Consider the following 27688-nt stretch of genomic DNA (forward strand, 5'->3'; position numbering starts at 1 on the left):
TATCAGGCCATGTGTACACAAAGACACAATCTTGTAAGCACACATGGATGTGCACACACAGGTGTGTACAGCTGAGCACACCCAGACCAACTGCAACTGGAAGAAGGCAGGACAGAGAGATGCGATCAGGTACAGGGTATCTGGAGTCTCTAGAGCAAGGACCAGACCTCTGGTCTCCACTGCTCCCCTCCATCTCTCTGTGCCATTTGCCCATCGCTCAAATCTCTGCCCACCAAGGGCACGTGAGATACTGCTGTCCCTCACAGCCCTGCCTGTACTCTGCTCCTTTCTCCCGCTGTGCTTTGTCACACCCAGCACTTCCTTGTGCCTTTTCCCACAGGCTCCCACCCCATGTCCAGCTGGCATCACTGCAGGGCAGCCCTCCCCAGGGCACAGGCATCTGCCTGCAGCTTCCACAGCTGCTGCTCTTGATGGCCTCCTGAGGCCTGCCTGCTCCTGGCCCATCACAGTGTTGTGAGGAAGTGACCTCAGCAGCAGCAGCCCAGCCATGGTGGCTCAACAGAGCTGTCCCCTGCCAGATCTGCCGCCTGTGTCCCATGGGGTTTGTGATGCACTCAATGACATCGCTGTGTCTGCCTGCCTGCCACCAGGCAGTCAGGTCACTGCAGTAGGAATGGCATCACAACCCACCTCCCAGCCGTGTCACTGGGACTTTCCTCCACATGTCCCCTTTCCCCAGCTCCCAGCACTTCTGGGTTGTTTTCCTGATAGTTTGGGCGATATAAAATTCTAGAATCCCATCCACTTGCCTGTGAGTCTCCCAGTTATCTATATGTATGCAGTAACTCTGTATATACTTTTCCATTTACTTGCACATATATCTGTAGTTACAGATGGAGCTATACAAATATATATTTCTATGCATAGAGAAAGATATGAATATTCCCACCAAGAAAGGCAAATAATACAGTTATGATTGGAACAACTTTAGCCATCTGAAGCATTTCATGAAACATTTTCACTCTGGTTTCCTCTAACATGCAGGAGAGAGTGACATGCCATGGAAAAGATCCTCCTTGAAGCAATGTCAAGATACATGCAAGACAAAGAGGTGATCCGAGAGAGCCAGCACGTTTTCATCAAGGGTAAATCGTGCCTGACCAATCTGGTGGCTTTCTACTAAGGAGTGATTGCATCAATTGAAAAAGGAAGATCAATCGATGTCATCTTCCTGGGCTTCTGCAAGGCCTTTGACGTGATCGCACATGACATCCTGCTCTCCAAATCGGAGAGGTATGGATTTGATGGGTGCACCGTTCAGTGGATAAGGAATTGGCTTAAACTCGCACCCAGAGAATGGTGGTCAATGGCTCTGTGTCCAAGTGGAGGCTGGTGATGTGTGGTGTCCCTCAGGGGTCTGTCCTGGGACCAGTACTGTTCAGTATCTTTATCTATGACATAGACAGTAGGACCGAGTGCACCCTCAGCAAATTTGCAGATGACACCAAACTGAGTGGTGCTGTTGATATGACAGAAGGAAGGGATGACATCCAAAGGGACTTGGACACACTTGAGAAGTGGGCCCATGTGAACCTAATGAGATTCAACACATCTAAGTGCAAGGTGCTGCACCTGGGCCGAGGCAATCCTGGGCACGAGTACAGGCTGGGAGAAGAACTCATTGAGAGTAGCCCTGCAGAGAAGGACTTGGGGGTTCTGTTAGATGAAAAGCTTGATGTGAGTTGGCAGTGTGTGCTTGTGGGCCAGAAGTCCAACTGTGTCCTGGGCTGTATCAAGAGATAAGCAGCCAGCAGGTGGAGGGAGGTGATTGTCCCCCTCTACTCTGTCCTTGTGAGGCCCAACTGTGTAATTGCACTTCTATTTGTCATTTCTAATCTATGTCAATATTTTCTTGTATAGCCAACCCTTGGAAGGTGCACCTCATTGGAGGCAACTTGGATTTGGCTCACTGTTGAGGACTGTGGGGTTTGTTTGTTAGCTTGGTTGGTGTTAGATGTTAACAACAAAACCAACAACAAAAACTGTGTCAGTGTGCAGCCAGTTGAATGAGGAACAGAGGTGGGAATGGGCGCAAAGGAGCTGTAACAACAACCTGCAGAATACAGTGTAGAAGTCTGGTGTAAGGAAAAGTGATGCAAGTCCCAGGTGGCTGATGCGAGAAGTGGTGGGGATGGAGAGCTGAGCAGCAAAGCTGACCACACAGTCTAGAACATCAAGGAACTGTTTTCTACCTCTCCAGACCTCCTTAGGAGGTAGATTGGATCCATTACAAATAAAGAATGATGCTATCCGTTCTTCTGAAAACTCTAAACTAATGGAAAATAATCTTAAATTAGGAAAATGCACCTAGAAATCTGGTAATTGAATACTTTCTCTATAAACTGCATTCTTGAAACCTCACTAATTAACTGTGTAAGTCTGAAAGACTGGATGAAAATGGCTGAATGGTAATGAGCCCCATGGTGCATTTGGTGCTGTGTCCATGAACTTCAGGTAGTGAGAGGAGAATGATGTAACTGCAGGAGAAGTAAAAGTCAGAAGGAAACTTTGAAGTGTCTAGGAGCATTAATGGGCCCCAGTGAGGGTCATTACTGACAAAGCCTCCCCATGGACTTGTTAGAGCACACAATTGGAGGCCATGATTGCAGGTAGAGAAAGGCACTGGGCAGGAGACTCTGCTGCTGAGTAAAGGCCTTGGTTTGTTTGGTGAAGCAGAAAGGCCAAGCCCTGGTCCCCAGCCCCTGGGCAGGGAGGTCCTGTCCCTCGCCCATGGCTCAGGGCTCTTCCTGGGGCAGTGGGATGTGGGGTGTGTGATGCTGTGTTAAGGACAACGCTATGACACCTGCTGGCCTCCCCACTGGGTTGCAAGGAGGCAACAAGGCCCCGTTGTCATGAGCACAGCATGTGTCCTTGTGAGCCTCAGTAGCAGAGACAACTGCCATAGCCAGGGGAACAAAGACCTTGGTGCTGCTGGGGCCTTGCAGCCTTGTCAGTGCTCTTGGTATTCTCCAACGCAGGCTGTCCTGCACTATCCTATCCCTGCCCCCAAATCGCCCTTCAAGCAGGTGTCCTAACCCATCAGCCTTCTGGTACACTGTGAGCTGATCAGACAGATGAAACCTTACCAGCATCTTCCAATCCACATACCTGCTGCTGGCCTTCCAGCTTCTCAGGGAGATGTGCCCAAGCTGTGTGCCTGTTGCTGTCACACTGTATAATCGGGCAGAAGGGACTTGAAAACCCACACCCAAGGCCTCTTCTTGCATGGGGCCTATCAATCTCTGTTGTACTTAGATTCCAGGGGCTGAAGCTGATTGGTTCAGTTTAGCAAAGAGCAGACTACATGTATATATATTATTACATTTATATATATATATGTATAAACTAAGCAAGCTTTATTATGAGCTATTTGCATACATACAGACCCCAGGGCGATGACACTGGTACCGATGAGCATGGTGGTTTCCCCAGTCAATGATGTACTAGAGGAAGGAGTCAGTAGGCACACTGCTTGAACGGTTGTCCCCATTGAGGCAACGTTGTCCTTGATAGTGCATCACGTATCTCTCCTCTGGTGGAGTACTCATTTTATCCCCTCCTATCCAGTAGCTGTTCTGACATGTGGGGCAAACACATGTCACAATGGCCACCATGCTCCTCCTTGGTGTTGTATAATCACGACTACAAATGCACATGTGCACCACTTGAGTTGGTGTTGAACTGGCTCCGTGAAAGTTGTTACTTCATCCATCATTATCTTCCCCTGCTGTCCTCTGGTCAGCTTTTCCAGCTGCAAGTGTCATGAGTACAAGCTAAGCCATAAACTTTCTCCAGCCTTGCCACAGTCTTGCCAGCATTGTCTCAATCATCTAATTGACACAAATTACTACGCCATGTATCACAAACTGCTTCAACTATACACTCTTCAGAGGATCTACTGTGTTCCTAGTAACACATGATGTACATGTATCTCTACCTCTGCTCTCTCCTAATTCCAAGATTTAATAAAGACATTCAACAGTGTTGGCCCAAGTGCTGATCACTGAGGGATACTGCTAGGAACTGTCTGACAGGAGAACTTTGCACCACAGATGACACCTGGACCTGATTGTCCAGCATGCTTCCCACCCACAGCCTCATCCATTTGTTAAGTCCACATAGCACCAACCAGGCTAGAAGAAGTCTCTGTCAGACAATGTCAAAAGACTTCCTAAAATGCACGTAGACAGCATCCCTTTCTTTCCCCTCACCTATGGGTTCAGCAATCCCGTTTTTGTCCAAGTGCCTGGAGGTGGCTGTAGCTTGGTCCATCACCTTCTGAGGGACTGAGGTGAGGCTGACCAGCCTGAATTCTCCCCACCCTCCACTGTCCTCTTCCAGAAGAAAGGTTTGATGTCATTCCAAGTCTCCAGAAATCTCTCTGGTCCCTCTGGCACATTTCCTGACACAGTCCAAAAAGGCAGGGGAGGGTGATGCAACAGACAGGGGCATTTGCAATGAACCTGTGTAGGGCAGGTGAGATGGATCTCATGGGGATGGTGGGGATTGTTCATGGCATCATACATGGAAGCATCAGGGCTTTGTGAGGCGTCCACATTTGAGCTGGCCTTCTGCACTTCTCGTACACAGAATAGTATTCAGAGACACAAGTCCTTCCTTTGAACACCCAAAGGCAAGGCATTGCAATGGTTGTGATTGCAATGTCTCTCTGGCTCCTTCTGCCTCTCCTAGAGCCTGGGGGGCATCTCAGCCCTGTGGTGCATTGCCCTTCTGGGTTCTCATTTACGATACCCTATGGCATGCGGAGTGGACACAGACTGAAGACATTAGTGCTCACTCAGGTTCCCCTCAGCACATTACAGAATCATAGAATCATTAAAGTTGCAAAAGACCTCCAAGACCATCTGGTCCAACCACAGCAAAATCAAATGATCGGGAGTAGAGCAAAAGCAAAAGCAAAAAGCAGCCAATGAGAAGTGATCTTGCAGAAGTTGCGCCCTTATGTGCCCAAAGTGGCATGGACAGTGCTGGTTTCCCTCTCTGATGTGGAAAAGGCTGGGTCCCCTTCTCAAGAGAGAATTTTTGCCAGGAAGAAGTGCTTTTCTGTGATTCCTCTTTCTGCACAGCAGAATGACAAAAAGACAAACATTTCATCAAAGCTTTTCATACAGGCCCTGCTGCAGACAGGAAGCCTCACTGTGAGCTCTGGAGGGAACCCAGAAGACTGTAACAAGCACCAGGAAGATCCAGCAAGCTCAAGATATCTTCTATAGAGTAGAAAATTTTTGAAATCATGAATTGGAAAGAATTCATGTCTGTGAGTGAAGGAGAAAGACATATGTTATGTCAACATGGCAGTGCTGAAGGCCCTTACAAAATCAGAGATGATGAAGTTTCGTTTTGGCATTTGTGCCTTGGCATAGGAGGTGGGGAATGCCCAGTGCTGGGGCGTCTGTGCTCAGCTGTACCCTGTGAGTTGACCTTGCTCTCTTCCCCTCTGTCACTCTCCACACTTGGATGGACACATGAAACATCCACAATCCTGGAGGATGCATGAACCTCCTGGAGTGATGTCCCTTTATTGCAGGGGAACAGTGAGACACATGAGATGCAGGGAGAGAGCACAGTGTGTGTAGCAGTGAGTGTGTATGAACGTAAATGGTTCCATAATTCTATAGAGAGCATGGTCAATGGGGCATAGGGCACCCTCAGCAGGTTGCTGAGGACACAAAACTGGGAGAAGTGGTTGATAGAGAAGAAGGGTGTTCTTCCATCCAGATAGACCTCAGCATGCTGGGGAACCAGAACCTCAGGAATTTTAACAAAGGGAAAAGGAAGTCCTTCCCATAGTGAGAAATAAGTCCTGCACCAGTACAGGCTGGGGAGGGACTGATGAAGAGACAAGGACCTTGGGGTACTGGTAGACAGCAAGCTGACCATGAGCCAGCAGGCTGCCCTTGTGTCAAGGGTGGCCAACAGCCTCCTGGACTGCATTAGACAGAGCATTGCCAGCAGGTCAAAGGAGGCGGTCCTTCCACTCTGCTCAGCACTGGTAATGCCATTTTTGCAGTCCTATGTTTGTTGCTGGGCTTCAAAGTACAAGAAGGACATGGGTTGAGAGAGCTGGTACTATTCAGCTTGGAGAAGAGACCGTTCCAAGGGTGTTCTTGTCAATGTCTGACAAAAGGACAGGATAAGGGAACCAGGATGTTCTCAGGGCGGCTGAGCAGCAGGACAAGAGGCAATGGCCACTAACTGACCCTAAGAAAACTTCTCTTTACTGTAGGTGACTGACGAACATTGCCCAGAGAGATACTGCAGCTTCCATCCTTGGGGATGTTCTAAACACTGCTGGACCCTGTCCTGGCCAACCTGCTCCAGCTGGCCATGCTTGAGTGGGAAGCGCTTGAACTAGACAGTCTCCATAGGCCTCTTCCAACCCTCATTATTTTGTGATTCTGTAATGCCCAACAGTGTTTCTGAGAAATTTTCTGTGGTACCCTCATCCTCAATGAGTCCTGCAGCCCATGGATCAGAGCTGCATTTTGAGGATGAACATGGTCACTGGGTAGTGCTGAGGACAGGGCCAGACAGGGATTACAAAAGCCAGCAACGTCACAACACACAGAAGTGCCCATTACCCCTGGCTCCACTGTCCAGCCCCTTCCCCTGACAAGACTTAGTGTCACAAAGGACCTCTGGAGCTCTCTCGCACCATGGTCTGCTCTGAGCAGGGATAACTTAACTAAGAGATCGGATTGGTCAGTACTTTCTCCTGACCAAGTGTTAATTCACATTCATGGTGATTTATTTTCTCCTTAAAACCATTATAAATTTCTTTCTGCCTTCTTCAAGCCTAATTTTTTTAAGTGTTGCTGGGATTGAGTTAACATTCTTAGAGCAGCTTAAATAGTGCTGTTCTTTCCATTTCTTCAAGGGCAAGAAGAAGGACCAATGAGACTTACAGGCTGGTCAGCCTCACCTTCTTCCCTATGAAGATAACAGAGCAGCTCATCCTGTCAACCATTTACAGGCAAAGAAAGGACATGAAAGTCATCAGCAGTAGTAAGCTGGATTCACCAAAGGGAAGTCATGCTTGAACAACTTGCAAAGGGAAGTCATGCTTGAACAACTTGAAAACGTTCTATGATAAAATGACTGATACCTCAAGCATTCTGTGAAATTGTGTGATCTTGGACTAAGGCTCCTGTGAAAGCTTCTCCTATCTGTTCATGCAACAACAAGCCAATTGGGATCTTGGGCTGAGGGTCCCATGTGCACAGTGATGGTCAACAGTTTCCCAAGCTAATAGAGTATCCACATTTTTGTCTATCAGAAAATTTCCAACCCAGATCAGCTCCTGTCTGATCTCTCCCCATTCCTCTTCTGATCAGGCCTGGTGCTCCTGGCCTCCTCCAAGTGCTCCTCACAGGACCCTGAGTGCTGCTCCGCAGAGAGAGGGGACCGTGATGCCCAAGGTGCTGCAGTTACTTTGTACTGGCTAAGATGGTCAAAGTAGGAAACACCCACAAGTGCACAAGAGTCCAGTCCTCATTCTGCAACACACCTCCCTGTGATCCCCACCCCTGAACCTATGGAAAACGAAGCACAGCCAAGGCAATGGAGACTGCAATTCCTGAAGCTAATTCCTGCTTTCATAAGGAAAAAGAGACCAGCCTTCGGTTCCTGCAGTGAGGAGGCACCCTTTTATTAGAGATGCTCCTCAGGAAGACAGAAATAACACCTTGATGACAACTGTACAGAAGGTCTTTGGGTTAGCAGGCACAGCAGGTTCATGCCTTTGGAGATGAGGGGTGGATAAATACATTTGTGTATTAACATGATCGTCAGACTTTAAAAGAAAAAATGCACAGACCTTCCCTGGGGTAAAAGAAGGAAAAACCTGTCAGGAAACATGGGCATCTTCCTGCTCCTGACTGTGAACCCATTGAATCAGTTTCCTGAGGGCATATTTGAGTTCCTGGTTCCTCATGCTATAGATGAGGGGGTTCACTGCTGGAGGAATCACTGAGTACAGAACTGCCACCAGCAGATCTAGAGGTGGAGAGGAGGTGGAGGAGGGCTTCAGGTAGGAAAACATACTGGTGTTGATAACCATAAAGACCACGGCCAAGTGAGGGAGGCACGTGGAAAAGGCTCTGTGCTGTCCCTGCTCAGAGGGCATCTGCAACACAATAGTGAAGATTTTAATGTAAGACAGGATAATGAAAACAAAACACCCCAGAGCAAGGACAAAACTGCTGGCAAACACCCCAACTTCCCGGAGATAGAAATCTGAGCAGGACAGTTTGAAGATCTGTGGGATTTCACAGAAGAATTGGTCCAGAGCATTGCCTTGGCAGAGGGGCAGGGAAAATGTATTGGCAGTGTGCAGGACAGCGTTGAGAAAGCCACTGCCCCAGGCAGCTGCTGCCATCTGGGCACAAGCTCTGCTGCCCAGGAGGGTCCCGTAGTGAAGGGGCTTGCAGATGGCAACATAGCGGTCGTAGGACATGACAGTGAGAAGAAAATATTCTGCTGAGATGAAAAATAGAAAGAGAAAGACCTGTGCAACACACCCATCATAGGAAATGGCCTTGGTGTCCCAGAGGGAATTGGCCATGGCTTTGGGGACAGTGGTGGAGATGCAGCCCAGGTCAAGGAGGGCGAGGTTGAGGAGGAAGAAGTACATGGGGGTGTGGAGGCGGTGGTTGAAGGCTATGGTGGTGAGGATGAGGCCGTTGCCCAGGAGGGCAGCCAGGTAGATGCCCAGGAAAAGCGCGAAGTGCAGGAGCTGCAGCTCCCGTGTGTCTGCGAATGCCAGCAGGAGGAACTCGGTGATGGAGCTGCTGTTGGACATCTGATGCCTCTGGACATGGGTCCTGTTCATGGAAGGAATTACAAGTGAAAAGTCAAACATGTACAACACCTATTGCATATCTTGTAGGAAGTGCCCTCCACACCACATCTGTTGCCTTCAGGGGGCAGTGGCGACCTGGTTCAGGAACGGCACGGCGGCCAACCCCAGGCCGCTTGGTCCATCGGCTCACAGACACCAATGTGGTGGATGGCAAATGACGTTTATTGTCGAGTCCCATGGGGTTATATACCTGAGGCCCATAGCGTCACTTCCGCTTGCTTACATCACAGGCCACACGCTACTGTCCATCAAGGGAGGGGCTCCACTTTTCCGTACAGCACAACATCTTCCGGCCGCCAGACCCTAACTACCCACAACATCAAAGACATACTACCTCCTGCTCAGTTCTGGAAGAAATTTGTAGTGCTCCTTGGCCAGAACTCTGACTGAGTTCTGTTGGCTAAGGCTCGGTCTGTCAGCAGGAGTCTGTGAGCAGAGCCCTTGGGCACTGGGGGTATCAGTCCTGCTCTGCTTCCAGAAGGCATATATGAACTGGGTGCAACCTCAGATGCCCACTGTCCAGGGACATCCTCCTCATTGCAGATCTGGAGGAGTAGGTCAAATAATCCCTCAAGAAACAACATAATTGATGTTGTTGCTGGCTGTAAGCTGAGGTATCTAAAAGGTCTTTGTAAAGTGCGTCACTGAGCTGTACATCTTTTACAGAGGAATGTTCTTGGAGCCTCAGTCTCTTACAAACACTATAATTTCATTACTAACCCCATGGCTCCCCAGCAGGGCATGAAAAAGTTAACTGATACTCAGGACAGCTCTTATCCTGGAAGTAACCCCTACCTTGAATGTTACCTTGACTAATCTAGTACAAAGATATCTGAATTCTCCCTCAGCACAAGGGAATCCAGAGCTCATGACCAAGTTCCCCTAAAATTATGGAGGGAGATCAGTTTTGTAGGGGGAAAAGAGAGCAAGGGGTTACTGCGGAGAAGGCATCTAAAGTGCAGGGATGGGAGGGAAGTACACAAATCCCCCCTGCCATAGAGTTTCTTAGAGCTTCTTGGGTTTCCTTCTTCGTGCTCATGGCTCTGCTGCCTGCAGCTGGGTCTCTGTCCCCACACCTCCTGCCTGCAGCTCACAGTCCCATCCCAACCGCTGGGTGCTCAGCTCTGCCCTGCAGACACCTCCTGGCAGCAGGGCTCTGCCCAGGGGCAGGTCACTCTGTGCAGGTCCTACAGCCCAGGGCACACAGACCCTGCTGACACTGTGCAAGGGGTGGTAGAGCTTTCCATGGGCTGAGGGGAAGGAAAGGGACTGGTTATGGTCCTTTTAAGCCTCTTGTGAAGGCTTAGGTGTTACAACCTCTATTCTGAAATAATAACCTCTATTTCTATTCCCAGTGAGCCAAAGAAGAGAAAATTGAAAGCAGAGAGTCTGGAAACCTAAGCCTGAAGCTGGAATTCCCCACCTTCTCTGTGTTCTTGCAAAGCCCCCTTCGATACAACCTGGTTGTGCTGTGGAGCTGTGAACAGGCTGCCCCAGGAAGCAGCCTCCCAGCAGCAGCAGCAACCTGCCCTGCCGGGGGGGCTCCTTCCACCCGCAGCTTCTCCCCGCAGCGCCCTGGGCAGCTCCCCGGGCAGGCTGAGTGCTGAGCCTGGCAGGCGGCAGAGGCCCTGCCCCGGCACACAGCCATTGGGGCACAGCAGGGACCTTGCTCTGCACCACAGCCCTGGACACCCCTGCCTGCACCCCCAGCTTCACAGCCTGCAGCCAGCCTGTGACAAGGGAGTTCTCGGGTCCTCGACGCTGACCCTGCAGCTTGGAAGCCCTGCTCTGGAGCATGTCCTTCTCTGTATTAAAGAAACACACAGTGTCTCCAGCCATTTCTGCTCTGGGACAATTGAGGTCTAGGACACCTCCAGGATATTCCAGTGCATTGCAATGCACTTAGACTTACCGTGTTAAGGGTTACAAACATTGCTTTTCCATTATACTTTCAGCTTTCTAACAATCCATACAGCCTGTAACAACTCTCCCTTTCCTCCTCTCCCCGTGACAGCTGCAGGCAGTGCCCCCAGCCGTGCTGCACTGTGCAGAGGAGCTGCTCCTGGGCAGAGCTGTCTCTCTGCAGCGCTGCCCGCTTGCCAGGAGCTCCCCTTGGGCCCAGGAGCCCGACCCAGCTCAGCAGCAGAGGCCCAGCCCAAGGCCTCCCTTGCTCTGTCCCCCACCAGACTCCCTACACATGGCCCTGGGGCTGCAGGGGAACCTGCTGGGAAACAGCCTGAAGGGATCCCTGGGCTTCCCTCCCTCCCCTGAGCACACACATTTCTCACCAGCAGTGTTGTTTCTCCTAGCAGAGGATGAATTAGCTGTAACAATAACTTCTTTATGCCCCAGTATCAGTTTGGACATGAAGTCATGGTGGGGGACATTTCTTCCTCCTTGTGGCCACTTCCAACCTTCCTGGATGCACCAGAAGGGACAAGAGAACACATATCCGGGCCTTCTTTCTGTCTGGGTCCTCCTGGGTATGTAGGCAGAGGGGATCCCACAGTCAGCATGCCCACCAGGTGCCTTCTGCTGGCCTAGCAGGGCCACTGGCAGATGTCAGCCCAAAAGTACAGATCCCAAGGAAAAGTCAAGGGTGACCTGTCAGCTACTTCAGGCAGAAGTGACCTCACAGTCCCTTTCTGTGACATATTCCTACTGCTGCCCTATCAACTGCAGGGACAGAAGTGACCTCACAGTCACTGCCACAGTCACATTGCTCCTGCTGGGGCAGGAGATCCTGAGGCAGAGCTGAGCTGATCAGAGCATTCCCACCCATCTCCTCTTTGTGGCCCACAAGCTGATCAGATCCATGGCCCCTCGCATTCATCTTTGAATGCCATGTGACTGCACAGCAACCTCACGGTTCCTGCCCTGACCCAAGGGGCCAGGCACCTCAAGTTAAGGGTTGGGAGAGGGGTTGAAGGAATGGAGAGGGGCACAGGAATAGGGGCTTTGGGTGTTAGGTGTTCGTGTATGGGATTAGGGACTAGAGCTCACCTTTCTGGGTTAAAGATTAAGCAAAGGTTTAGTGGGAGGGTTTGGTCTTTTGCTTGTGGTGGCAGGTCTGTGTTTTTTTAGGTATGGGCAAGTATTTTGGTTTAGGGTTTTGTTTAAGGCTGTCAGGAAATTGTGTAGAGTTAAGCAGAGCATTTTACTGCTAATATTAAGGGCAGGGATCAGGGTGATCAAGAGAGTAAAGGTAAGGACAATGGTCTATTGTCTGAGTTTGGGCTTCAGGGGATACTTTGAGGTCAGGCATTAGAGCAGTGGATTCCTGTCATGGTGTGGAGTAGCATTTAGGTTTAGGGAGTAATGTCACTGCTAGAAATAGGGAAAGGGTTTATGTGACTGTTTTTAGTTAGTGTAACAGCAGAAACACTACCTGAACCTTCTTACATCTCTGAAACCATTACTTTTTGCTGGCCAAGCTCCTCTTCCCTCTCCCATATCTCACATCTCTCCTGGCCAGGCTTCCCCTGACTTCCCCATATCAGTCATCTCCTTAGGGGAAGTTTTCTGATGGCTTTCATGACCTCAGAGTCTCTGTCTCACCTCTGTTGGCTACTCCATTCCTGAGACAGACACAGCACCTAAGCCAGGATGGAAAAGGACACAAAGGTCTGTAGGAGCACCCTGCACAATGTGCCCAGCATCTCTGCACCACACTGAAATGGTGCTTCCTGCCTACAACTTTTGGATCTAGAATGGCTGCTATGGATCCAGGGTAACTTTTCCCAGACCCTCATACATGCTTCGGTTTGTAACGGGCGTCTTGGAGGCAGCGGCAGTTTCTTTATAGAAAACTGAAAACAACCCTGAAGGATGACTTTAGGTAAAAGCTGAAACCTCGGACGTGAACACCCCTATTCGAGACCTCTTCCTCTATGGGGTTTACCAGGCCCTTGGGAAGATAGGCTCTCACAAACTACGTGCAAAGCAGGTGCCTTCTGCTTGCCTTTCAGGTGCATTCGCAGATGTGAGCCTAAAGGCACAGATCCCAGCCAGGAGTCAAGGGATGACCCGTTGGCTACTTCAGAAAGTAGTTAGCTCACAGCAGTTTAACAGCCATTCACTTCCTGCTGGACTTAGAGTTTCCGAGGCACCACTGTCCTCATAATACCTCACCTACATAACACCTCCTTTTTGTCCCAGGACCTGTCCAGGTAGAAGTGAGCTGGTTGTGATCCTTCCGGCCCATGGCACTGCTGCTGGACTCCCAGCCTCTCTGACGCACAGGAGCCAGTTCCATGCCAGTCCTGGGAAGTGCCAGGGCAGGAGGGACCTTGCAGGCAGTGTCCAAGCCCTGTGCCTGTTGGTGGTCTCTCAACTCCTTGCACAAAGTGAAGATCACACTGGCGTCCAGAAGCCATGTGCCTGCAGCTGGCCTAGAAGACACTCAGGGGAAGTGCCCACCCAGCCCCATCTCGTGCCCATCCCCACCCCCAGCCCCAGCCCCAGATCCATCCCCAGCTGACGATGTTGCTTTTCAGCAACATCAATGTTGCGAGGGGGTTGTGGTGCCTGGGGAACAGGGGCATTCTGCAGGACCAAGCTGGGCAGGCTGGGAGGCAGACCCATCTCATTGGGTCTCTGCCATTGCCCCAGGGCTGCAAGAAATTACTCGCCAGACTCCTTTGCCGGGCTGCTGTATGCCGTGGGGCTGCAGAGCTGTCTCTGCCAGCTCACAGATTTACCACTTGAGGTCTGGTCAGTCCACCTGGAACAGGCTCACACTCTGTGATTGTCTACCAGGCTCATATTGCCCCTGCAGATCACCTGGGCTCTCCTGGAAGCTCCTGGTTCCCTCCAGGTTAAATAAATAAATAAATAAATAAATAAATAAATAAATAAATAAATAAAATCTCATCTGCCATCAGCCCCATCATGTTCTGTGGAGCCCGAGTGCCTAGGAATTGGAAATACTCATCAGCTGCCTGGCTACTAGCAACTAGTAGGGAACTTGTGAACCAACCCCAGATCCCTAAAAGTCCATTCTGGGACTCCGCTTTCACTACACCAAGCCCATGTGGAAAGCAGTAAAGCATGGAGCCTCTTTGGAGTTTCTTCCTTGGGCTTGTTCTTGACAGCAGCTTTGCAAGAAGGGCTCAGCCTTCAGGCAGTGCCCCGAGGAGATCCCCTCTTAGGCAGGAAGTGCTGCAGTGCAGGCCAGCTCTGCCACTGCTGTGCCCACCACCTGTCCCTGCCTGCAGTCCCAGCTCAGCCCCACAGCACCACTGGCACCAAGCTACAGGAGCAGCCACGCCTGACCCCCCAGGCAGTGCCCGGCAGGAGAGGGTGGCAGTGGCAAGAGAGCAGCTCTGCATGCACCAAGCACTGGTGCTCCCTGGCCGTGCTGCTGGGATGGGACTCTTTTCCTCTGCACACAGGCACTGTCCCTGCAGAGCCAGACCAGGTCTCAGAGGAAGGACACCAGACAAAGAAGGCAGTGCAGGCTCCTTTATTTTGTTTCAATTCACAGAGAGCCCGGCTCCTCATGTATAGAGTCTTTGAGCTACACTTGACAAGTAGACACTGAAATGGAAATGTCATGAACTATATTATTTTAATGGGCAAAATAAGCCAAATTAAAACTATGAAAAACCTCTAATAAAAATGCGTCCAAGCACACAAACAAACAAAAGGATATTGCCTACAGAAGTAGTAATTCACATTATGAGTCAGATGCAGAAGCAGATTGGAAATATACCGTGTCTTAAACATATCCAGTCAGCAATTTCCACAGGGCAGTCTTGAGGTCCTTGTTCCTCATGCTGTAGATGAGGGGGTTCAGTGCTGGAGGCACCACCGAGTACAGAACTGTTACCACCAGGTCCAGGGATGGGGAGGAGATAGAGGTGTGCTTTAAGTAGGCAAATAAGGCAGTGCTGGTAGACAGAGAGACCACGGTCAGGTGAGGGAGGCACATGGAAATGGCTCTGTGCCATCCCTGCTCAGATCGCATCCTCAGTACAGCCCTGAAGATCTGCACATAGGAAATAACAATGAAAACAAAACAACCAAACAGACACTAAAAACAAGTGCCCCAACTTCCCTGATGTAGTCATCTGAGCAGGAGAGCTTGAGGATCTGGGGGATTTCACAGAAGAACTGGTCCAAAGCATTGTCATGACAGAGGGGCAGGGAAAATGTATTGGCAGTGTGCAGGACAGCATTGAGAATGCCACTGCCCCAGGCAGCTGCTGCCTTCTGGTGCTCCCTTTACCTTTACTTGCACATATAGCTGTAGTTACAGCTGGGGCTATACATATATATTTCACTATACAGACAGAAAATGTGAATATTTTCACCAGGAAAGGCAGATAGTACAGGTATGATTGGAGGAAATTTAGCTATTCAAAGATGGAACATTTCAGGGAACAATTTTAACTCTGTTTTTGTTTTGTTTTGTTTTGTTTTTCTGCTCTAACAGGCAGGAAAGGTCGACACATCACAGATTTTCTCTGTTCCAGGAGTGAGGGGTGGCATGAAGAGTCCTGGGCAAGTGTTATAAATGAGGTCTCAACTCAATCTGAATTTTGTAATATTTATAAAACAAATATTTCTAAAAGGTATAAAAGGCAAGTAAACAGCGCTGGCTGTGTGGGGTGTCTACACTCCACCAACACGCACACACAAACATCAAACATTCTAAATATACAGAACATTGCTTTACATACTAAACATAAGTATGCCTATACATACGTACAATCAGGAAAGGTAACAAACAATCCTCTAAGTTCCATAACTTACTAAAATCGAGTACGCCTATACATATTCACGATCGGAAAAGGTAACAAACAATCCTTTAAGTTCCATGACTTAACAGTCTCCATTTTCCATTCCTTTTCTTGATTACTAACAAGTCTCCATTTTCCATTCCTTTTGAACAATATGTCTCGCTTTAGGTTGTCAAGGAACTGGGTCTTCAGGCCTTATGTATCCCATTCTTCCCAGATCGAAGAAAAGCATATCCACCTACTTTTCAAGGCCAATAGGCCTGGGTCAAAAGGCCCCCAGGTCACCCGGGGGGCATAACAGCAAAAGCCTTCGATGGCTGTAGCAGCAGAGGGGCCGATGGAAACGTAGCAGTTGGATCAGTAAAGGAGCCCGCAGCTCCCTCACTATCTGGCAAGCCACACATTTGTGATTGTGGCTCCACATGGTTCTTTAAGGCCTCAGAGATTGCTGTCCAGGTGCCGAGCAATCCCACTGCAACCTTGTCATTTTTAGTTGCAGAGTCCCACACCTTGACATCAGTTTGGTCCCATATTTCAGGCTCATAAACTGTCCAATTGTTAAGAAGGAGAATTAGCTGTAAGGTTACCAGGACAGTCTTTGTTCCTAAGGGCGTATGATTCCCCATAATGCGCAACTGCTTATCAGTGAGAGGCAGTTGTGTGCACGGGTCCACTTCTCTCCAGCTCCAGTGCGCCTGTTTCCAGCGACTTTCTGTACGAGCTTCTCTGAGCAGTTTGCTGAGTTTGGCCGAACCTATCTTCATGAGGCAATCAAAGTGCCTGTTCCTGTCCTGGTCTCCATTCTGCCAGCCTGTTCCTCTTCACTTATTTTTCCTGCTTCTTTATTGATGACGTAACTTCATCGCGTTGCCTTTTTTATCTTGAGGGCAGGCTCCCCTCTTATACCCTTCTCTGCACAGCAGTTTTTTTCAAAACAACTTTTTATTGGTCAAACAACTTTGAATGTAACAACAACAGCAAACACCCAGAAACATCCATGCCTTAATGGCTGGAGAAGAAGAAACCATTTGCAGAACAAGAAACTGGAGACTGCATGGAGTCTCCTGAATCACCCTTCTTTGTTCCCTCTAAACTCTTTTATATTCCTGATGGCCTCATCATTAAGAGTCTGGTGTTATCTCAATCATGGGGTTTTCCAACATCCATGGCCACATTCCCAGATCTCCCCCTTCTTTATTAATATCAACCATTTTCTCGACATGAATTACCACTCCATATATAACAGACCAGTGCCCTTGCTCTTTGAGCCATTCTTCAACAGTTTAGGTCTGCAAGAAGACTAGGGTTAAATAGAACATTTTAATGCTAGTGTTAAAGGCAGGGATCAGGGCGAGCAAGAGTGGAAGCATAATGGAAAGTGGCTATGGACTAAATTTGGCTTTAAGGGATACTGTGGTCAAACATTACAGTAGTGTATTCTTCTCAGGGTGTTTAGTAGCATTTAGGTTTAGGGATTAATGTTACAGATTAGAATAGGTTAAGGGCCTCACACGACTGCTTTAAGTCAGTGTTATGGTGGGATCAACATTACCTGAACATTCTTACCTCTTCAAAATCATTATCTTCTGCTATCCAAGCTCCTCTTCCCTCCATCAAATCTCTCATCTCTCCTGGTCAGGCTTTCCTGACTTGCCCATATCAGCCATCTTCTTAGGGACAGCTTTTCGATGACTTTCATGAATTGGCTTTCATGAATTTAGAGTATCTGTCTCACCTCTGCTGGCTACTCCATGCCTGAGAAAGAACCAGCTCCTAAGCCAACATGGAGAAAGACACCAAGGCCTGTAAGAGCACCCTGCACAATGTGCCCAGCAGCTGTGCAACACCACAAAAGTGCACTTCTGGCCTACAAGTTTTGTTTCCAGAATGGTTTCTATGGACCCAGGGTAACTTCTTCCAGGTTGTCATGCAGGCTTTATGTTCCCCCGGGCATCTGGGAGGCAGTGGCCCCTTCTGTGTAGAAAACTGAAAGCAGCCCTCAAGAATGAATCGGGCAAAGCTGAAACATCTGACATGACAACAGCTATCCAAGACCTCTTCCTCTATGGGGCCTTCCAGGCACTTAGGAAGAGAGGATCTCACAAACTATGTGCAAAGCAGGTGCATCTGTTGGCCTATCACAGACACTGGCAGATGTGAGCCTAAAGGCATGGATCACAGCCAGAAGTCAAGGGATGACCTGTCAGCTGCTTCAGAAATACTCAACATGTACACACTGAATTGGAAATGGGACAAATAATGATATTTTATTGGGCAACAGCTAAATTAAAACTAAAAAATACTAGTGCTAACAATACTCAAAGACACAAACAAACAACAACAACAACAACAAAGAGAATATAGAAGAGAATATTGGTTCTCCCTATAATAAGTGACATTATGAATCATTTCCAGAAGATGATCGAAAAATAATTTCTTCTGAAACACATCAAGATATCAGTTTCCACAGTGCATATTTCAGTCCCTTATTCCTCATGCTATAGATGAAGGGATTCAATGCTGGAGGCACCACCGAGTACAGAACTGCCAACACATAGTCCAAGGATGGGGAAGAGACAGACGGGGGCTTCAGGTAGGCAAATATGATGGTGCTGACAAACAGGAAGACCACAACCAGGTGAGGGAGGCATGTGGAAAAGACTTTGAGCTGGCCCCGCTCAGAGGGCATCCTCAGCACAGCCCTGAAGATCTGAACATATGACACCACAATGAAAACAAAGCAACCAAAGCCTAAAGAAAAGCTAAACACAAGTGCTCTAACTTCTCTGAGGTAGGAGTCAGCACATGAGAGCTTAAGGATCTGGGAGATTTCACAGAAGAACTGGTCCACAGCATTACCTTGGCAGAGGGGCACGGAAAATGTACTGGCCGTGTGCAGGACAGCATTGAGAAGCCCACTGCCCCAGGCAGCTGCTGCCATCTGGGCACAAGCTCTGCTGCCCAGGAGGCTTCCATAGTGCAGGGGCTTGCAGATGGCAACGTAGCGGTCATAGGACATGATGGTGAGAAGTGAATATTCCACGGACATAAAAAATACAAACAGAAACACCTGTGCAACACACCCATCATAAGTGATGGCCCTGTCGTCCCAGAGGGCATTGGCCATGGCTTTGGGGACAGTGGTGGAGATGCAGCCCAGGTCGAGGAGGGCGAGGTTGAGGAGGAAGAAGTACATGGGGGTGTGGAGACGGTGGTCACAGGCTACGGTGTTGAGGATGAGGCCGTTGCCCAGGAGGGCAGCCAGGTAGATGCCCAGGAAGAGTGCGAAGTGCAGGAGCTGCAGCTCCCTTGTGTCTGCGAATGCCAGGAGGAGGAACTCACTCACAGAGCTGCTGTTGGCCATTTGCTGGTTTGGGTCATTTGGTCATGCCCAAGGAAGAGAAAGCACTGCCAAGTTACAGCAGACTTATCTGAGAAGCTATTGCAGAGTTAGTGAGAAAAGCTTATTCTATTTCTCAGCTTAAACCCCCCAATATACTTGTTCCCTTCCAGGAAGACATTTGGCAGGTCACTTTCAGGAGTTCTGATTCATGCTGCCTGAGGGTATCTCTGGGAGAAGGGGACTCTGCTGTAGGCAACAGAGGAATTAGTCCTGCCCTATAGTATGAGGTAAAGAGGAAAATATCTCAGATAAAATGTAGTGATGATATCAAAGAACCTTACCCCTTTGTTGCTCATAGTTCAACCAATTGCTGAGCAGGTCTTTGGGGATTTTTTTTTTTAATTATTTATTTTTTTTCCTTCTTGTTCTCAATACCCCCCCAGCACTTAATGTCTTTTTCTAAGGCAGAAATCTTGGGCATTTCTGCTGCACTCCAAGTGAAATCCTGTGGATCTTCAGAGGCAAAGGGACCGTCCCTTTAGTGAAGAGTGTCCTTCAGGGAGGATGGCCAGTCTGTCCATCAGTGCTTGTCTGAGCTGCCCTGTGCTGGCATCTCTTTGAGCTGCAGGACAATTGCAATCAGGGTTTTACCTGAGAAGGACCTGAACACTGCTGAGAGCAGAGTAATCCAGGCTCAAAGTGCACATTTCCAGACACCTCACCCTGTTCCCATACTCCCCTTCCCCCAGGAACACCGAGGGCTCACTCCATGTGCATGTGAAATCCCCATCCCCAGCCAGACTGGAAACAAGAACAGCAGCAGCATGGTTAGGTGGAGAAGCAAGGAGGAATGGCACCGTGCTGCTGCCAGGGGAGGCAAGGCCAGAGAGGGACAGACAGACACTCAGCAGATCCTCCTCTGCTGCAGCTCTGCCTGCAGAGGAGACTGCTCATGCTCGTTGCAAATACTGTATGTTCTGTTCTGGCATGAAGACACAAAGACAGGGCACTGGGCATCAGAGGGTTTGCAGCTCCCAAAGATCAGCTAGGATAAAACCTGAAAGGGCCACAAAGATGGTGTTGGTGCAGTCTGTGGGCTGAGGTGTGGAAAGGGACTTTATGAAGTTCATCATTGACACATTGATCTCTCAGTGCAATGCTTTAGGAGTCTCGGTCTCCTGTACAATCCCAACAACCCATTACCATGAAGCCTGCCTGCCTTCCACTGCAAGAATTTACAAGCACAGATTGCAGAAAAATTCTTACCCTTCGGGTAGCCCCTGCTTTGGACTTCCTCTTGAAAAATCAATGCCATTCTCTAAAACATCTACTCTGTGCTGGAGAAACAGAAAGAGCTATCCTGAGAGAAGCTATCAGCCATCAGATGTGCCAGCTGTAGAAGACCCATCTGGAAACCCCATCTGCATTTCCCTGCTGCCAGAGACTCACGGTGTCAAGAGCCTGCAGATCTGTCCTGCCACACGCTGCCCTCTGTTGTTGCACTCCTCGTTGCCGCCAATCACTCTCTCCTTCTCTCCCCGTGCCACCTGCGGTCAGATCCTGCGCTGTGCAGAGGAGCTGCTCCTGGGCAGAGCTGTCTCTGTGCAGCGCTGTCCGCTTGCCAGGAGCTCCCCTTGGGCCCAGGAGCCCGGCCCAGCTCAGCAGCACAGCACCCGACCATGGCATCACTTGCTCTGTGCCATTGGGCTCCCTCGAGGTGTCCCAAAGGCCTCAGGGCTGACAGCTCCTGAAGTCATCGGGGTCTCTCCTGGGGTGTGGTGTTTGAAGCAGACTGAAGTCAGCAGCGACTGCTCCTTGCTCAACATGGGAGAGACTGATGTTAGAAGAGTGATTTGTGCTATTGATGTACAGTTGTCAATATGTTGTGGTTTAACACAGCTGGCAGCTCAGCACCACACAGCTGTTAGCTCACTGCCCCTACAGCTCCACAACTGTAAAGCTCATGGGTTGAGATGAAGACAGTTTAAAAGGACAGAAAAGGAAGAGATTAATAATAATAATAACAGCAACAATAACAACAATAATAATTAGGTGTACAAAGCAAGTGATGCACAATACAATTGCTCACCACCCAATGATCGATGCCCAGCCTGTCCTCGATCAGTGGTCCGCCCAGCCCTGGCCAGCCTGCATGGGAATCAAGTGTTGCGCGGTCCCTTGACATTTGTTTTAGGGTAAAACCAGCTTTCAGAAGGATTTGGATTATTTGCTTCCCTTTCTCAAATACTTCTGCTCTGTTGCCCCACATGATGATGTCACCAAGGTACTGCAGGTGTTCAGGAGCTTCCCCCATTGCAGGGCAGTCTGGGTCAGTCCATGGTAAATGGTAGGGCCAATTGCTTTGTCAATCACCCCTTCCCTAGAGGGGGATCCCAGCTGCTTGGCTTCTCTGCCCTCTAATTCCAGGCTATTGGCCCTGTTCTCCCAGCACTGGAGCAGCCAAGTGACAATGTGCTCATCGAGATGATGACTGACATTTTTTCACAAATCTGGGATAGGTTACTGATGCTGTTCTGATCTCTTCCTCTTTGCCCTCCTTCTTCCTTGATGGCCCAACTTTGTTGAAGCATTCCTTGTCTTCTTCCTCCTTTCTTGTCTGCATAGGAGTTTCCTTTCTAAAAAAAAAAAAAAAAGTTTTTTTTCATCCATTTTTTTCTCTTGCATATAGGTGTAACCAATAGTGGCACAGGTTGGTTCTCTGGCCCAGCTATGGGGCCCATCAGAGTATCAGAGGGGCTGGAGTGGCTGCAGGGCCTGTCACAGGGGTTGGAGTGTCTGCAGGGCCCATTGCAGGAGTTGCTGTGGCTGCAGGGCCTTTCAGAGGAATTGGAGTGGCAGCAGGAGCCATCACACAGGCTAGACTTGTGGGAGGGCCTGTCACTGGACTTGGAGTAGCATTGACTGTGTCTTCTAAACATAGGAAAAACCCCAGCTCTTTCCAGCGATTTGTATCTTTTCACAACCCTTTTTCATGCATTTCACCATGTTTTTTAGGATTCTGCACTTGCTCAGAGGTGAAGTTCCAAAGCATTGGATGTGCCCACTGCTCTAGGTGCCTGCTAGTATCCTCCCATACTCCTAGCCTCTACTAAATCTCCTGCCTTGGGGCAGACTTCTGGATGGCACTCTCAAATACTTGTTTAACCTTAAACAAAAGCTGAAGCACATTCAGGAGACATCACAATAGGAACAGGCTAGTTTGACCATCCCCAGGATACTGAAAGCTTTGAAGCTATTGTAACTAGCCTGGAAGAGAAAGGGGAGGAGAAGGAGAAAGAGGAGTGAAGAAGTTTCTATTTTTGTCCTTGCAAAGCCCTCCAAGATTTAGGACAAAGCTCCAAACAAAATGACAGAAGGCATGAGAAGGAAGCACAGAAAAGGTGGACTCTGGCAGCCTTCCATGCTCGAGCCCTCTGTGAGTCTGTGCTGCAACTCCATTCAACTACTTACTCCTGTATTGTCCAAACTCTCCTGCAACTGCCAATGCTGCTATCTTGTGAGAGACAGCACAATCAGGGTGAGCCATCTGCCTATAGACATTAACAGCTGACACAGTGGAACATCTATCCAGGGGAACCTTGAGAAACAGCAGGATTTTGCCTACAGAAACCTCTTGACATTTTGAAGGAGAAAAGCCTAGTCCTGCAATAGAAGAACCCCACACATCAGGGCAGAATGGGACCCTGATGAGTGAGCTGTGCCTAGGAGGAAGAGGGCCTGGGCACCATGAGGGATGCCATACGAGCAGTAGTGTCTGCTCACCAGGAACCAGGCCAGCTTCCTACAGAGCTGCCTTACAAGGAACACGGCCACCAAGAAAATCTGAGTTGTCTTCCTCAGCTCAGATCCGGTGTGACATGACACGGACAAGGTTCTACAGCCAGCAGGGAAAGAGGTGTATGTCTGGGAGTCCCTAGGGTATCCTGGTCTGGAGAGGAACAAGGACTTAGCAAGGCTGTAAGTCCCAACAAGACCAAGATAATTATACCTATGGCTATGGCTGTTGTCTCTGCCACTGAGGCCTAGGAGGAGACAGCTCATCACTAGAGCACCACGGTCTCATTGCTGATATTTTGGAATTGCCTGATCCTGTGCTTTTAGGAAGCAGTGCTTGAAGACTGACCAGCACTGATGGACGCCAATGACTTCAAAAGCAGTTTCCCAGGGGACCTTGCTAACTAGTTCCCCAGGCAGCCTGAAGTCTGCTCTCCCCATATTCAAGACTGAAGTTTTGGTGGCAGTTTTCCTCCTGTCACCAAAAATTTCAAATTCAACAACTTCATGGTCATTATGACCAAGATGGCCACCAATTGCCACGTCCCCTACAAGACCCTCTCTGTTCTCCAGCAACAGATCTAGGAGAGAACCTTTCCTAGTTGGCTCCCTTAGCACCTGAACCAAAAAGTTATCTTCAAGGTGCTTTAGGAACCTCCTGGACCTGCTTGTGTTGGCCATTTGGTAATCACAGTTGATGGCTGGCAAGTTGAATTCCCCATCAGGACAAGGGCAATTGATCTTGAGGTATTTCTTAGCTCTTCAAAGAATAATTCATTGGTGTCATCATCCTGGCTGGGTGGTCTGAGTTATCAGACTCAGCTCAGATGCGGAGTGGCACCACATGCACACGGGTCTGCAGCCAGCAGGGAAAGAGGTGCAGGTCTGGGAGTCCTTAGGACAGCCAGGTGTGGAGAGGAGCAAGGGCTGTGGCAAGCTCCTGTACTATGGGACCCTCCTGGGCAGCACAGCTTGTGCCCAGATGGCAGCAGCTGCCTGGGGCAGTGGCATTCTCAATGCTGTCCTGCACACTGCCAATACATTTTCCCTGCCCCTCTGTCATGACAATGCTTTGGACCAGTTCTTCTGTGAAATCCCCCAGATCCTCAAGCTCTCCTGCTCAGATGACTACCTCAGGGAAGTTGGGGCACTTGTTTTTAGTGTCTGTTTAGCTTATGGTTGTTTTGTTTTCATTGTTATTTCCTACGTGCAGATCTTCAGGGCTGTACTGAGGATGCCATCTGAGCAGGGATGGCACAAAGCCTTTTTTCCACGTGCCTCCCTCACCTGACCGTGGTCTCTCTGTCTATCAGCACTGCCTTATTTGCCTACTTAAAGCACCCCTCTATCTCCTCCCCATCCCTGGACCTGGTGGTAACAGTTCTGTACTCGGTGGTGCCTCCAGCACTGAACCCCCTCATCTACAGCATGAGGAACAAGGACCTCGAGACTGCCTTGTGGAAATTGCTGACTGGATATGTTTAAGACACGGTATATTTCCAATCTGCTTCTGCATCTGACTCATGATGTGAATTACTACTCCTGTAGGCAATATCCTTTTGTTTGTTTGTGTGCTTGGAAGCATTTTTATTAGAGGTTTTTCATAGTTTTAATTTGGCTTATTTTGCCCATTAAAATAATATAGTTCATGACATTTCCATTTCAGTGTCTACTTGTCAAGTGTAGCTCAAAGACTCTATACATGAGGAGCCGGGCTCTCTGTGAATTGAAACAAAATAAAGGAGCCTGCACTGCCTTCTTTGTCTGGCATCCTTCCTCTGAGACCTGGTCTGGCTCTGCAGGGACAGTGCCTGTGTGCAGAGGAAAAGAGTCCCATCCCAGCAGCACGACCAGGGAGCACCAGTGCTTGGTGCATGCAGATCTGCTCTCTTGCCACTTCCACCCTCTCCTGCCGGGCACTGCCTGGGGGGTCAGGCGTGGCTGCTCCTGTAGCTTGGTGCCAGTGGTGCTGTGGGGCTGAGCTGGGACTGCAGGTAGGGACAGGCGGTGGGCACAGCAGTGGCAGAGCTGGCCTGCACTGCAGCACTTCCTGCCTAAGAGGGGATCTCCTCGGGGCACTGCCTGAAGGCTGAGGCCTTCTTGCAAAGCTGCTGTCAAGAACAAGTCCAAGGAAAAAACTCCAAAGAGGTTCCATGCTTTAATGCTTTCCACATGGGCTTGGTGTAGTGAAAGCGGAGTCCCAGAATGGACTTTTAGGGATCTGGGGCTGGTTCACAAGTTCCCTATTAGTTGCTAGTAACCAGGCAGCTGATGAGTATTTCCAATTCCTAGGCACTCGGGCTCCACAGAACATGATGGGGCTGATGGCAGACAAGATTTTATTTATTTATTTATTTAACCTGGAGGGAACCAGGAGCTTCCAGGAGAGCCCAGGTGATCTGCAGGGGCAATATGAGCCTGGGAGACAATCACAGAGTGTGAGCCTGTTCCAGGTGGACTGACCAGAGCTCAAGTGGTTAATCTGGTGTGAGCTGGCAGAGGACAGCTCTGCAGCTCCAGGGCATACAGCAGCCCGGCAAATGAGTCTGGCGAGTAATTTCTTGCAGCCCTGGGGCAATGGCAGAGACCCAATGAGCTGGGTCTGCCTCCCAGCCTGCCCAGCTTGGTCCTGCAGAATGCCCCTGTTCCCCAGGCACCACAACCCCCTCGCAACATCAATGTTGCTGAAAAGCAACATCGTCAGCTGGGGATGGATCTGGGGCTGGGGCTGGGGGTGGGGATGGGCACGAGATGGGGCTGGGTGGGCACTTCCCCTGAGTGTCTTCTAGGCCAGCTGCAGGCACATGGCTTCTGGACGCCAGTGTGATCTTCACTTTGTGCAAGGAGTTGAGAGACCACCAACAGGCACAGGGCTTGGACACTGCCTGCAAGGTCCCTCCTGCCCTGGCACCTCCCAGGACTGGCATGGAACTGGCTCCTGTGCGTCAGAGAGGCTGGGAGTCCAGCAGCAGTGCCATGGGCCGGAAGGATCACAACCAGCTCACTTCTACCTGGACAGGTCCTGGGACAAAAAGGAGGTGTTATGTAGGTGAGGTATTATGAGGACAGTGGTGCCTCGGAAACTCAAAGTCCAGCAGGAAGTGAATGGCTGTTAAACTGCTGTGAGCTAACTCCTTTCTGAAGTAGCCAACGGGTCATCCCTTGACTCCTGGCTGGGATCTGTGCCTTTAGGCTCACATCTGCGAATGCACCTGAAAGGCAAGCAGAAGGCACCTGCTTTGCACGTAGTTTGTGAGATCCTCTCTTCCCAAGGGCCTGGTAAACCCCATAGAGGAAGAGGGGTGTTCACATCTGAGGTTTCAGCTTTTACCTAAAGCCATCCTTCAGGGTTGCTTTCAGTTTTCTATAAAGAAACTGCCGCTGCCTCCAAGACGCCCGTAACAAACCGAAACATGTATGAGGGCCTGGGAAAAGTTACCCTGGATCCATAGCAGCCATTCTAGATCCAAAAGTTGTAGGCAGGAAGCACCATTTCAGTGTGGTGCAGAGACGCTGGTCACATTGTGCAGGGTGCTCCTACAGACCTTTGTGTCCTTTTCCATCCTGGCTTAGGTGCCGTGTCTGTCTCAGGAATGGAGTAGCCAACAGAGGTGAGACTGAGACTCTGAGATCATGAAAGCCATCAGAAAACTTCCCCTAAGAAGATGACCGATATGGGGAAATCAGGGGAAGCCTGGCCAGGAGAGATGTGAGATATGAGAGAGGGAAGAGGAGCTTGGCCAGCAAAAAGTAATGGTTTCAGAGATGTAAGAAGGTTCAGGTAGTGTTTCTGCTGTTACACTAACTAAAAACAGTCACATAAACCCTTTCCCTATTTCTAGCAGTGACATTACTCCCTAAACCTAAATGCTACTCCACACCATGACAGGAATCCACTGCTCTAATGCCTGACCTCAAAGTATCCCCTGAAGCCCAAGCTCGGCCAATAGACCCTTGTCCTTACCTTTACTCTCTTGATCACCCTGATCCCTGCCCTTAATATTAGCAGTAAAATGCTCTGCTTATCTCTACACAACTTCTTGACAGCCTTAAACAAAACCCTAAACCAAAATACTTGCCCATACCTAAAAAAACACAGACCTGCCACCACAAGCAAAAGACCAAACCCTCCCACTAAACCTTTGCTTAATCTTTAACCCAGAAAGGTGAGCTCTAGTCCCTAATCCCATACATGAATACCTAACACCCAAAGCCCCTATTCCTGTGCCCCTCTCCATTCCTTCAACCCCTCTCCCAACCCTTAACTTGAGATGCCTGGCCCCTTGGGTCAGGGCAGGAACCGTGAGGTTGCTGTGCAGTCACATGGCATTCAAAGATGAATGCGTGGGGCCATGGATCTGATCAGCTTGTGGGCCACAAAGAGGAGACGGGTGGGAATGCTCTGATCAGCTCAGCTCTGCCTCAGGATCTCCTGCCCCAGCAGGAGCAATGTGACTGTGGCAGTGACTGTGAGGTCACTTCTGTCTCTGCACTTGATAGGGCAGCAGCAGGAACATGTCACAGAAAGGGACTGTGAGGTCACTTCTGCCTGAAGTAGCTGACAGGTCACCCTTGACTTTTCCCTGGGATCTGTGCCTTTGGGCTGACATCTGCCAGTGGCCCTGCTAGGCAAGCAGAAGGCACCTGGTGGGCATGCTGACTGTGGGATCCCCTCTGCCTACATACCCAGGAGGACCCAGACAGAAAGAAGGCCCGGATATGTGTTCTCTTGTCCCTTCTGGTGCATCCAGGAAGGTTGGAAGTGGCCACAAGGAGGAAGAAATGTCCCCCACCATGACTTCATGTCCAAACTGATACTGGGGCATAAAGAAGTTATTGTTACAGCTAATTCATCCTCTGCTAGGAGAAACAACACTGCTGGTGAGAAATGTGTGTGCCCAGGGG

General features: G+C 49.5%; 2 protein-coding genes across 2 annotated transcripts in view; one reads left to right on the plus strand and one right to left on the minus strand.

Moving 5' to 3' along the window:
- Positions 1–27688, plus strand: part of LOC119712973 (uncharacterized) — a 672213-nt gene that overhangs the window by 401074 nt on the left and 243451 nt on the right. The window lies entirely within an intron of this gene.
- On the minus strand, positions 7889–8842 carry LOC139999797 (olfactory receptor 14A16-like). Its single transcript, XM_072029421.1, has one exon. The coding sequence runs from the start codon at positions 8840–8842 to the stop codon at positions 7889–7891; it is 954 nt and encodes a 317-aa protein (XP_071885522.1).

The sequence above is a fragment of the Anas platyrhynchos genome, chromosome 30, assembly GCF_047663525.1.
Source record: "Anas platyrhynchos isolate ZD024472 breed Pekin duck chromosome 30, IASCAAS_PekinDuck_T2T, whole genome shotgun sequence".
NCBI classification, from domain to species: domain Eukaryota; kingdom Metazoa; phylum Chordata; class Aves; order Anseriformes; family Anatidae; genus Anas; species Anas platyrhynchos.

Excerpts from the sequence above, each read along its gene's own strand:
- LOC139999797 (XM_072029421.1), bottom strand. The coding sequence starts at position 8,842 with ATGTCCAACAGCAGCTCCATCACCGAGTTCCTCCTGCTGGCATTCGCA.